The following is a 12433-nucleotide window of genomic DNA, read 5'->3' as shown; positions in this document are numbered from 1 at the left end:
GTGTCGCAGGTGTCGCTCATCTCCAATCACTCCACCGGCCTTGTACACGAAATTAGTTCATTCAGAGCTGCACAGACATTCGGGGCATTTTGTGTAGATAGCCTATACGTTGTGATATTAACGTTATGATGTTTAAATAACCAAGCGTATTCTATATAAGATAATTTATTATTTAAATCCCTTTGATTAAAAACCTGCTATCGAATAGGCTACTTCATTCTACTGGTCATCTTCAGCAAGCATTACATACCTCCTGTAATTCCAAGTCAGTCAGATTATTGCACACTGAGTGTTAAAATTACTACGAAGTAGTTCATTGTTAACAAATGAAATGGTGATTTATGCAAAACGAATAATTATTTTTCAGTTATGAATTTGTTATTTGCATGGTCTGGTAGTCATATGGTATATGACTGCGAATAGGGGGCAGACTGCATTCTGTATAACTTTCATACAGAATGCTTTGGTGAATTATATAACTTTACCGGAGTCAGCTAACTTGTTACTACAAATTTGGATTAGCTACCAGAATTGTGAAGAGATGTCTGAAGCAACAAACATCAATACAATTACAAGTCAGATTACTATTACATTGTCAGAATGGATATCTGTGGTATCCAACAGGAAAATAAAGCCGAAATTGAACCAGGAAATTTTGTCACAAGACAGAACAGTTGTCACAAAGCCCATTTTAGGACTTAGCTACATTTTGACCACATGTGTAGTTACTGCACTTTTAATTTGGATGGCAGTATGGGTCTCTGTATGTCCAACGGCAAATTTGAAAGGTGTCTAAAGATTCATACGGCAGTGTCATACGTCAGCAGCGTTGTGAACGCCACTTCAAAAGGAGATATTTTATTCAACAGAAATCACGTTTTGAGAATGTTTTTACAGCATGTATGCAAAAAGGTCTTGAAAAAATGCAGTTCTTGAAGCCATTTTTATTTGTTTACAACTGTTTTAATTTATTGTTTGAGTCTCTGTAATCATATAAATGTATTCTTCTTGTTTTCTAGTGATCTTGCAGCAGCCCAATATTTCCCTTAGTGATCCTGATGGACTGTTTCACGTGGGGCCTCAGGGGCCAGTGATCACCAGGGGTCACAGTTTCACTATCATCTGTAACGCTGACCCTCAGTATCCTGGAGGATCTTTTCACCTGTTCAGAGGATCAAGCATCACCAGGACTGAGTCAGCTGTCAGTCACTCTGCCTCCTTCTTCTTTCCTGAAGCAGATTATTCACACGAGGGAAACTACAGTTGTGTTTATGAAGTCAATGTCTCCTCACGCTCCTTTCATTCATCTGCCTCTGAACTGCTGCTCATCACTATCACAGGTAATGATGTATAAGAGTCTAAAAACAAATCTGAACTGCTGGTAATGAAAGTTTAACTCAAACACGTGTTTCTCTCAGCCTCTCTGCTTCCTGTCATTGGTGCTGCAGTGTCAGCTGTTCTGCTCTTATTGTCTGTCCTTATAATCATCCTCCTACTGAAGAGAAGACAAAAGAAAAGGAACAAGGAAACGCATTCAAAGTGCTCTTTTAAGAAAGGTAATAGTTTTCATTTTATAAAAGAATTCAGGGGAATTCAGGAATTCAGTCTTACTGTTTCATCCAAAGGCACACAGGTCTTATATATATATATATATATATATATACATTTTTGCATTAAAGGGTTAGTTCACCCAAAAATCTAAATGATGTCATTAATAACTCACCCTCATGTCGTTCCAAACCCGTGAACCTCCGTTCATCTTCGGGACACAGTTTAAGATATTTTAGATTTAGTCAGAGAGCTCTCAGTCCCTCAATTTAAGTTGTATGCGGTATACTGTCCTTTAAAGAAGGTTTGAGAAACAATATATCATGTGGTTTTTTTCTCCCTTCGTTGAGCAGCATTGCATCAACACCATCGCTACGACCATAGTGCCATCTAACGTTATGTGACTTAAAAAATGCGATGGTGGTGATTGAATAAATGTCCTCACAAAAATTGTTAAATGTTGTTGGACACATTTAATTTTAGTGCTGAACATTTGTAAAAATAGTTTTTATAAAATTAAAACAGTTTATATATTATTATCATATCTATTCGGACTTTATCAAATGTTGTAATACATGCTTGTATGGAACCCGCAAAAATGATCACATCTCCCCCATTTTGGCCTCTTTGTGTTGGTTACCCATTGTTGATTTTAAACCAAAGTTGATTTTAAACTTTAAATTTTTGCTTAAGTTATGGAACAACCTACCACTTCAAATCAGATCTGCTTCTACATTAGGGATTTTTAAAAGTCGCTTAGAATTCCACTTCCTCTCTATAGCCTTTGCGAGTGTAGAAGGTTGAGTTAATTAATGTTCTTATGGTTTTGTGTTGTTGTTTTATGATGTGATTTTTCCCTTACTAAATTGTTTTGTCAATGTCTGTATAGCACTTTGGTGCAACTCATTGTTGTTTGTATAGTGCTTTAGAAATAAATGAACTGAACTGATGTTCGTGTGAAAACAGAGGACATCAAAATTAGATGAAAAGCTGTGAACCAGCCATCGCTCTAATGAACTCGCAAGAAAACAAACTCTTAAAGAGAAAACACCCCGCCACCAGCAACTTAATACCCTAAAAGAGGAAACATAACAAGAACTGTATGTGAATTCTGTCACATATTTAAATGTAATCCACCACAGTACAGGTGCATCTCAATAAATTAGAATGTCGTGGAAAAGTTTATTTCAGTAATTCAACTCAAATTGTGAAACTCATGTATTAAAAAAATTCAGTGCACACAGACTGAAGTAGTTTAAGTCTTTGTTTATTTTAATTGTGATGATTTTGGCTCACATTTAACAATCTCAACAAATTAGAATACTTCATTAAGAAAAAGAAAAATAAAAAAAATAGTGAATTGTTGGCATTCTGGAAAATATTTTAATTTACTGTATGTACTCAATACTTGCTAGGGGCTAATTTTGCTTTAATTTCTGATCACACACACCAATGTTGTCCTCCATGGACGTCCAGGCCTTTTTATGTTGCTGAGCTCGCAAGCCTGCTCTTTTCTTCTCAGAATGTACCAAACTGTTGATCTTGAATTTCTGAGTGCTCCTGCTTTCTCTCTGATGGATTTGTTTTGTTTTTGAAGCCGAACAATTCTCTGTTTCACTTGCATGGAGAGATCCTTTGACTGCATGATATGAGTTTACAGCAACAGCTTCCAAACACAAATTTTACCTGCTTAACTGATGTAGAAATACTGAAGGAAAGGCCAACATCTGGCCATGAAAATGCTTTTGAGTCAACTGTACAGTCACTTATGTTGCCTTGAAAAAAAGTGGGTGTTGAGATGGGAATGCTCTCAAATTAAAGCTGAGTGTGCACTTTAAGACCATATTCATTATAGAACTGTAACTTGAACATGTTTTGGTCAACAGCTAAAATAAAAAGTGTGTGTGTCCAGATATATATGGACCTAACTGTATATATATTTTCCCCTTTAATTGTCCTTCATCTCTTTGCAATATCACTAGGTCAAGCTACATCACATAGAAGCAAAAATGAAGAGGATGATGAGGCTGTTTATGAAAATGTTGAACTTAATGAAAGCATGGATCATGATGAATTTGAACAGGACTATATTAATGTGGACTCTGATTGTTCTGAACAGGACTATATTAATGTGGACTCTGATCGTTCTGAACAGGATTATGTCAATGTGCACTCAGATGATTCTTAAGAGGACTGTGTCAATGTAAATCAGTGGTCTTCAAAATGTTTTTAATGGGAGCCGCACTGATATGGCAAAGTCATTTGCAGAGCTACTGTTACAACAAAGTATAAAACGTTACATCCAGCCATAAATAACATGTCCTTTTATCAATCTGTCATATGTGTATGCAGGTACGTGCACACATAGACATCAAAGGGGGCTTGAGGACATGCCCTTTATATATATATATATATATATATATATATATATATATATATATATATATATATAGATAATATATGTTTGATCAATTTAGCCTTCTCAAATCATCATGACTTGCCTAAAATAAAATCTATAGCTTACATATACTAAAGCATAGTATATGTACAAAACAATGAACAGTGCTTATTTGAAGCAAAAGTGTTTACTCTCACTTCTCATCAATTTAATGCATCCTAGTGTAATAAAAAAAATCTCGCTGCAAACTTTTGAACAATATTGTACATTACCATTTAAAGGTCTGGATTCTATTTAACAATGAATTAGTTCACAAATTTATCAGTTTACAAATTTATCATCACATCTGTTTCTTATTTTGATATTGATATAAGAAATTTTTCTTAAGTAGCAAATCAGCATACTATAATGATTTCTGAGGGATCATATGACACTGAAGACTGGATTAATGTGGCTGAATATTGTTAATGGAGATGATGATTTTGCAATTGTGCTGTCTTGATTAATGCTTGATTTACTTTAACCTGATGTACTGTAACCTAAGTATTAAAAATGCTTTTGCTTAAGTACAAATACGTAATTAATGCTGTATGGAAAATATTGTGTGACTTCACTAACATTCACTAACATTAAGAAAACTGCTTACTAATAAGTAGACACCATAAAACTATATCCAGCTTTGAACACAGCAAAAAATAAAACTTTAACAGATATTCACATAGAAAACGATAAATAAATATATATATATATATATATATATATATATATATTTATAATAAATAGAGTTTTGATGAGTAAATGTTACGTTCGGGAACCTAGGGAAACACAGGAGTGAGTTTAAAGGAACACTCCGACTTTTTGGGACTTTAGCTTATTCACAGTATCCCCCAGAGTTAGATAAGTCCATACATACCTTTTTCATTTCTGTGCGTTCTGTAAGTGTTATTTGACGCACCCACCACTAGCCTAGCTTAGCACAAAGACTGGATGTAAATGGATACTGTTAGCATAGTAATCCCAATAAGTGACAAAATAATGCAAACATTTTCCTATTTACATGTTGTGATCTGTATAGTCACAGCGTGTACAAATAACAAGTCTACATGAGACAGAGGCCATTTTTAATCGTGTAAATACTGGGAACTATATTCTCACTAGGCGTAGGAGCACAGCTAACGTTACTTGGGCGGAGTGGCTACTTGGGGCGGAGTGATTAGCGCATTTGAAATCATTTTAATGATCATCAGCCCCTCGATCGAAAGTAAGGCAACTTGCATTTCTGAATGCAAATCTCTCATAAAATAAAAATAAAAATAAAAATATGATCAGCATAGTGTGTGTGTGTGTGTGTGTGTGTGTGTGTGTGTTCATGCTAGTTATACAAAACATAACTAGTTAGATAATTCATGCTGACTATATAACATGCCAAAAAAGAGGGACCAGTTTAATCCTTTCAGTTATTTATTTTTCTTTAATATGGGTTCTATTATGTTGTTCAAATTTTTTTTTTCTTATTTTTTTTAAAATCAGATTTATTACCGATTTCAGTGTGATGCTTGAGGCTTTGGCTATTTTGTTTTATACTGTCTTATACTTATTCATTTATGCTCATTTATTTTTATTTTTGCATTATATGCCTTGCTGTTGTTGTATTTATGTATGCACTGAAAGCTTAAAAAAAAATTGTGTGTGCATTATCATTACTAGGCTGTTGTTATAATTGGCAGTAGCACCAGACTTCTAATGTGAGCTAGGAGGCATTATTATTATTATTATTATTAGGAGTAGTAGTAGGCCTATCATCATTACTAGGCTATTGCTATATAATTATATGAAGTTACATGCTTTATTGTTGTTATAATAATTATTATTATTATTATCATCAGTAGGCCTATTATCATTACTAGGCTATTGATATATAATTATTACATGGTTTACTGTTGTTATTATTATTATTATCATCAGTTGGCCTGTTATCATTACTAGGCTTTTGCTATATAATTATATGAGGTTACATGGTTTATATTTATTATTATTATTATTATTATTATTATTATTATTATTATCATCATCAGTAGGCCTATTATCATAACTAGGCTATTGCTATAATTGGGAGTTGCTCCAGACCTCTGATATTAATTTATGCTTTATTATAATTATTACTAGGCCTAATAGTAGGCATCATCTGCATTTTTTACAGAAGCTTGCAGGTAGGTGATGTTAATGTGAGACCTGAGCCTGCTTTGCCTTGCAAAGATCCTCAATTCTTGGCTCAATGTTTGATAAACATAGCCTCAAATCATCCTCAATTTGTGCACAATTGCGGTATTTCGTTTTCAGTGCAGTCATTTTTGAGAATCATGCCTCACACAAATATGTCGACGCGAAAGGAAGGAGAATCTTCAAGGCAACGTCACAGAGTTGAGGGTATTCCTGCATCAATGCTGCCCAGAATGACGAAAGCGGGCAGGAGCTGAAGAGTTCCTTCAGTCTACTGTCACTCTTCAGCTCAATAAGCTGTTCCTGCATATCGATTGATAGCTCGTTTGCTGTGCACACAAACGGATCTCGAACCCTCGCAAAAGAGCAATAATCCTCTTTAAAGTATGTCACAAATTGTTTTCTCATTGCTGACAAGTGCTCAGACGCTGATTGAAATAGGGAGGAGAAATCGTGTGACGTGCCTGCATCAGTGATAAAGTCTGCGAGGCTGAGTTTTTGTGTGAAGGCGTGCACTTTGATCTGATTTGATTTCTGTCAAAAACTTCACCTCCTCTCGCAGCTCATACAACCGCTGTAACACCCGACCCCTGGAGAGCCAGCGAACTTCAGTGTGCAGGAGCAGCTGTTCATGCCCTGACCCCATCTCCTGGCAGAGGACCCCAAACAAGCGAGAGTTTAGCGGCCGTGATTTGATGAGATTTATCATTTTCACGGACTGGTTCAGCACGGAGTCAAAGAGAACTGGCATTTTTTTAGCAGCTAGTGCTTCGCGATGGACCATGCAATGTGTCCATTTCACAAGTGGAGCTACTTGCTGAACGCGAGCAGCTAGGCCACGCTCACGCCCCGTCATTGCCTGCGCACCATCCGTGCATAGGCCAACGCATCGGTCCCTAGCCAAACCATTTTCACGGATAAAAATATCAAGGACATTGAAAATGGCTTCTCCTGTAGTGTGTGACTGAAGAGGTCGGCAAAACAGGACATCCTCCTCAATCGCCTTGTCCCGCAGATACCTGACATAAGTGAGAAGCTGTGCCTGCCCAGCAATATCAGTCGATTCGTCCAGCTGCAGCGCATAGTAAGGACTCTTTTTTACAAACTCTATCAGTTGCTCTCTGATATCATTGGACGTGTCTACAGTTCTCCTAGCGACTGTGTCATTGGACAGGGGTATTGCACCAAGTTTAGCTGCTGCACTATCGACTATCATTATTCTGCACGTCTTGCGCTGCCGGCAAAATGAGAGTCTCGGTGATTGTATGCGGTTTACCCAGTTTACCAATTCTTTTGGCCACTACATATGATGCCTCCAAACACTGTTTAGACACAGTGCTGTGCACTGAAATGGTTGCCTGTTGCTGATGGAGGCCATCAAGCTTTCTTTTAAAATATTCGTCCGGTTTATTTTTAATGCCAGCATGCTTTGTTTCGAGGTGCCTTTTTAATTTGCAGGGCTTCATACTGTCGTTTGCCAGCACCTCAGCACACACGACACACTGAGGTCTCAGATCATCCGTGACTGTAAACCCAAACTGCAGGTATGCTTCATCGTAAGCTTTTTGCAGCTAGTGGTGCGTCGGTTGGCTTGTTGGTCCTCACAAGAAATTTCTAAATTTTTGTTATGTGTTTTCAATAAAGTTTAGGCAATATGTAACTGTGTGGCTATGTTGAGAGACGTATCAGGGGCTAATCAGTCGGGACTTAGGCACGATCTTTAATTAACAAAATAATTATTTTGCAGACAATTCAGATTTTATTTTAATACTAAATGATTGTAGTCCTCGTGTGTGTGTGTCTGTGTCTGTGTGTGTCTTAGTCGCGTGGGTAGTTTTAGCTAAGTGTAGGTAAAAAAATTACTGGCTAGGGCTGAGATTTGATATAATCTTTAAAAAGAATGTTTGTGGGTTTAGTCTTTAAAAAAGACTGTTGGGGTTCTGTAGTAAAGGCCTATGTAATTCGAGATTGATAACAGACTAGCGAGAGCTGGCACAAGTGAACTTGGCAAGAGACTATACTAGAGTGAATGGAGAGCTATGTCGTGAGTCAATTTAAATGCAGTGATTTATTTATTTGTATGAGAGTAAGTGAACATTTACATTTGAACCAGACGATAGGCTTAAATGTTTCCCGGCTTGATTGTTTAAAGTAAATGATTGGCTTTCCAGCGTGAATCTTGTACATACAACCGCCATCTTTGCCGTTACGGGTTTTCCTTATATAGTTGTATTGAGGATTGAGGAAGTGAGGTGTCTCTTATAAACTGTCTCTGGTTTTAATTAGGGTTGGATCTAAACTCTGCAGGGCTGCAGTTTTCCAGAACCAGAGTTTGCCAACCCTGAAATATAAAATTATAATTGAAGGCAGCATGCTCTGTAATCATTTCAGACTTCACTGTAGATGTTTTGATAAGAGTGGGCTCTCCCTCACTCTCTGAGCCTGCTTCTGCCTCATCTTCAATGGAAGTAGGGGTCAAGGAGAGTGGGGTAAGTTGTGCCAGTGGGAAGTTGTCCCATCCCGTTTCTTGGCAACTGTACAATTTTACTGTCATGTGTTATGAGGGAGTGTTATAACTTGTGTTTTGTTGCAGTTACAATTATTTGAGTTTATTTTGATAGGGACAGTGTTTAAGTGCACCAAACCCTTAATAAGAACCAGAAAATGCTTTTCATCACATAATAATCATATATATCTTTCCACCTGTAGTCATTAATGGCCAACAAACTCTCTGTTTAGTCTGTTTTCAGGAAGGCTACAACTTTGGTGTTCAACTTATTGTTTCAAAAATGGAAACAATTAAATACTAAAATTTAAAATTAATTTGGTTTGTTTTATATTGTTAAGGTTCACTTTATGAAAATAAATATAACTGTTTGTAAAAGGAAATTATTAAATTAGAAATACAATAAAATAAAATTAAATAATTTCTTTAAGGGTTTGAATCAGATTCGGTCAGATGGTAATTTTACACCATCCTACTGACTCGACTCCCAGGGCAAACTGAGCCATTGGAACACTTTTTTTGATATAAGAAGACATGTTTTAGAACCTTTTTTCATAGATACATTCTGATCATTTAAAATCACAGGAATACTCTCTCCCCCCGCTCTCTCTTATAAGTATTAGATATTTAATTGAACATTTCACAGCATAAATCTATATTATATACTAAGAAACAAATAATTTAGAACATTTATATTATTCTTTGTACCTATTTATAGGCCTACTCTTGATATGGTTTTAATAAAATAGGATGATATAGATTACTGCCAACAACAGTAAATTTTTTGTTATTTATATTAGACCTGATTGGGTACAATAATTTAATTAGACATTCTATTTCTAAAAACGTGGATATTTTGTTAAAAGTGGTGTGACATACAGCCAAGTATGTTGACCCATACTTTTCATGCTCAGCATTTAACCCATCCAAAGTGCACACACACATCAGTGAACACACACATCGTGAACACACAGCCATTTATGCTGTGGCACTCGGGGAGCAGTTTTGGGATTCAGTGTCTTGCTCAAGTGCACCTAATTCGTGGTATTGGTGGCCCGCGACTCAAACCCACAGCCTTAGAGTTAGGAGTCATACTCTCCAACCACTAGGCCATGACTTCCCCTTTGTTATCACTTTTAGAAACCAAGAGAAAATCATTACCAACAGAAATACAAAAGCAAACTACCAAATAATTAATTCAGCAGATTAACCACTGACTGTAATGTGGATTGTAATGCACCTGTTAATGCGACGACCTTCGGGGGGCTGTGGGGTTCACTCTCCAGAGAGCAGTACACAGATTGTGAGTAATGCTGTGAAACACTGAGCAGATAAGCGGAATCAGCAGATCTTTAACTGAGTGGTGACAGATCTCTTAAAACTAAAAAAAGGGCTGTGTGGTTGGTAGAGGAGGTATTTTTAGAGCTTTTAGTCATCACACACTGAGCATCATTTCAACAACAAAAAAAAAAATCATAAAACTCCCTGCATGTAATGTCAATATAGAAGCACCACTGAAACCCTACCAATATAAAATAATACTGAGCCATACTCACTGAAAAAGAAACACATACGTTATATCATTTTCTAACTAAGGATGACAAAAAAGGAAATATGCTCCTTATTAATACTGTGCAAATTATTTACTTAATGTGCATTATCTATGATTGGGGTGCCTGCAAATATTTATGCTTAAAAATCTTACCACAATAGACAAAACGTATTTTTTTATGTGCTGTAAAATGATTACTTTTAGTTTAAACAAACAGCTTCCCATCTGCATGAAACATCTTTGCTTCTACAAAATGACACTTTTTTTTGAAAAAATCTTTCTTACAGCTTTGTGTTAAAAAAGAAAAAATCAAAACCACAAATTCAGCATAATTTCACATTGAATGCTAAACTTAAAACCCATCTATACATACTATGCATGTGAGCATATATGGTTAAGTCTCAAACAGTTGAAGAGTATCACTTTTGTTGCAGAAACCACTTGATATGCAGTAGTTATACAGAAGTGTCTTAGAAAAAAGTCAACATTTAGTCTGGCACATTAGTTTAATCAATTTTTTTCTCAATGAACAAACATGCATTTTACCCCACAATAATGGTGGAGTAGTATCGTCTGAAAAGAGTTGATTAATGTCAGTTATAGCAGCAGTGCTAAACCCTGCTCCCTTCCTGAAGACTTAAGTTCCAGCTCTTCTCCAGCACACACGTCTGCTGTTTTCATGCAATCCACATAATTCATGAACATCTAGATTAGCTGGTTTGATTAGAGTTGGATCTAAACCACAGGATGGGAGTCCTCCAGGATCAGGGTTAGCTACACCTGAACCAGACAGTGTGTGTTGATGGCTGGGACATGAATGATGCTGCTGTGGTGTGCAGAGCTGGGATGTGTAGGCTAAGAACTGAACCAGAACCTGTCATTGATCGAGTCACGAGATCCAAGTGCGAGGTAAAAATGGTTTATTTGTAGCTCAGATAGTCAACAATGATAACGTAGGAAAACGATGGCATAACCCCAGAAGAATCACGTCCAGGCCACTCAAGCAGCAGTAATCTCAAACCCAACGCAGGAATCTCAGGCGAGCGAAGAAATAAGGTCCAGAGAATAATCCAACTGAAGGAACAGAGCACAAAAAGACAAGAAACACAGATGATAAATCAATGAACCAACAAAACGAACAGGAAGCCAGCCAAACTTAAAGGCAGCGCAAATGAGTTGCAGCTCGTGCTCATTAACGCAGCTGCTGCTAGTTAACAGACGCACACAATCAGAGAAGCAAGATGAGCACACTGACTCATGAACCGTGACAGAACCATTCCAGAGAAAAAAAGTGAGGGTCACATCATTATTATCACTTATATAAAAAACTATTTATGTTGTGTCTAGTTTAGGGGAAATAGACTGATGTACAGATCAGTTCCTAACATACACATAGTGTGTGTGTTTCTGTTCTTATCAAAGCTTCATCAGCTCTTCTCACTTATCAGGAAGTAACATCTTAATTTGTGCACATTTTGAAGAAAAGCAAGCCAAGCATCACCATGCCAAGACCTTCTCTTCTCACTTTGATATTGGGTAAACTCAATTTTTAATTATTGTAATTTCTATTTTGCATAACAGATGGAGGTTATAGATGAAAATATAATTGATTATAGTCTTCCTATATCACTGCAATGTTAATATCACAATAATATTTCATCCTTAAAACAGTTAATTAAAGACTGTGAACGTGAATGTTTAGTTGTGCAATCTTTTTTATCATTGTTGATATTTTTTAGACTTTCACTGAGCTTTTACAAAAGGTTTTTTTTTTTTTTGAAACTGAACTGAAACTATTTGCTAATACCAGAGAGTAAACTGATAAATGTTATGTCTGGGTTTATATAATTTAGAATTTTTAAAAGACATTCACCAACAGGTTTATTGGTCTGAACAACTTTAAGCTGCTTCATGAAAATGACCTGTTTAGTAAACTAAAAAGATTTAAAATAGTTCTAACAATAATATTCTGTAACTTCTCACACCTGATTGCAGATGTATAGTCATTATGTTTACACATAATTCAGTACCTATAAACTTTCTCATGCTCATCTAGAAGTTTGGAGGAAGAACTATAACTGAGCTACAGCTGACCACAGAACCACAGTCAGAGAGTATCACTATCACAATCACAGTGCTGGCCTTTCTCAGCATCACAGCTCAGGGCTGACTATCCCTGATAGGCTCACTGGTATCTACGCTTATGATT

The 12433-nt window shown here is 36.4% G+C and overlaps 2 protein-coding genes across 2 annotated transcripts in view; both read left to right on the top strand.

Moving 5' to 3' along the window:
• Positions 1 to 600: 600 nt before the first annotated feature.
• LOC113047410 (uncharacterized) lies at positions 601 to 3932 on the top strand. Its single transcript, XM_026208757.1, has 4 exons — positions 601 to 613; positions 1020 to 1340; positions 1419 to 1556; positions 3531 to 3932. The coding sequence occupies exons 1-4, from the start codon at positions 601 to 603 to the stop codon at positions 3734 to 3736; spliced, it is 678 nt and encodes a 225-aa protein (XP_026064542.1). The 3' UTR covers positions 3737 to 3932.
• Positions 3933 to 11514: 7582 nt separating this feature from the next.
• The window catches only part of LOC113047289 (deleted in malignant brain tumors 1 protein-like), a 77049-nt gene continuing 76130 nt past the window's right edge, over positions 11515 to 12433 (top strand). The window contains exon 1 of the mRNA XM_026208642.1: positions 11515 to 11760. Coding sequence (XP_026064427.1) covers positions 11727 to 11760 — 34 coding nt within the window. The 5' untranslated portion in view covers positions 11515 to 11726. The remainder of the gene's footprint in view (positions 11761 to 12433) is intronic.

The sequence above is a fragment of the Carassius auratus genome, chromosome 28 (genome assembly GCF_003368295.1).
Source record: "Carassius auratus strain Wakin chromosome 28, ASM336829v1, whole genome shotgun sequence".
NCBI classification, from domain to species: Eukaryota; Metazoa; Chordata; class Actinopteri; order Cypriniformes; family Cyprinidae; genus Carassius; species Carassius auratus.
The sequence above is the reverse complement of the archived record's forward strand: the minus strand, read 5'-3'. Positions and strand labels throughout refer to the sequence as shown.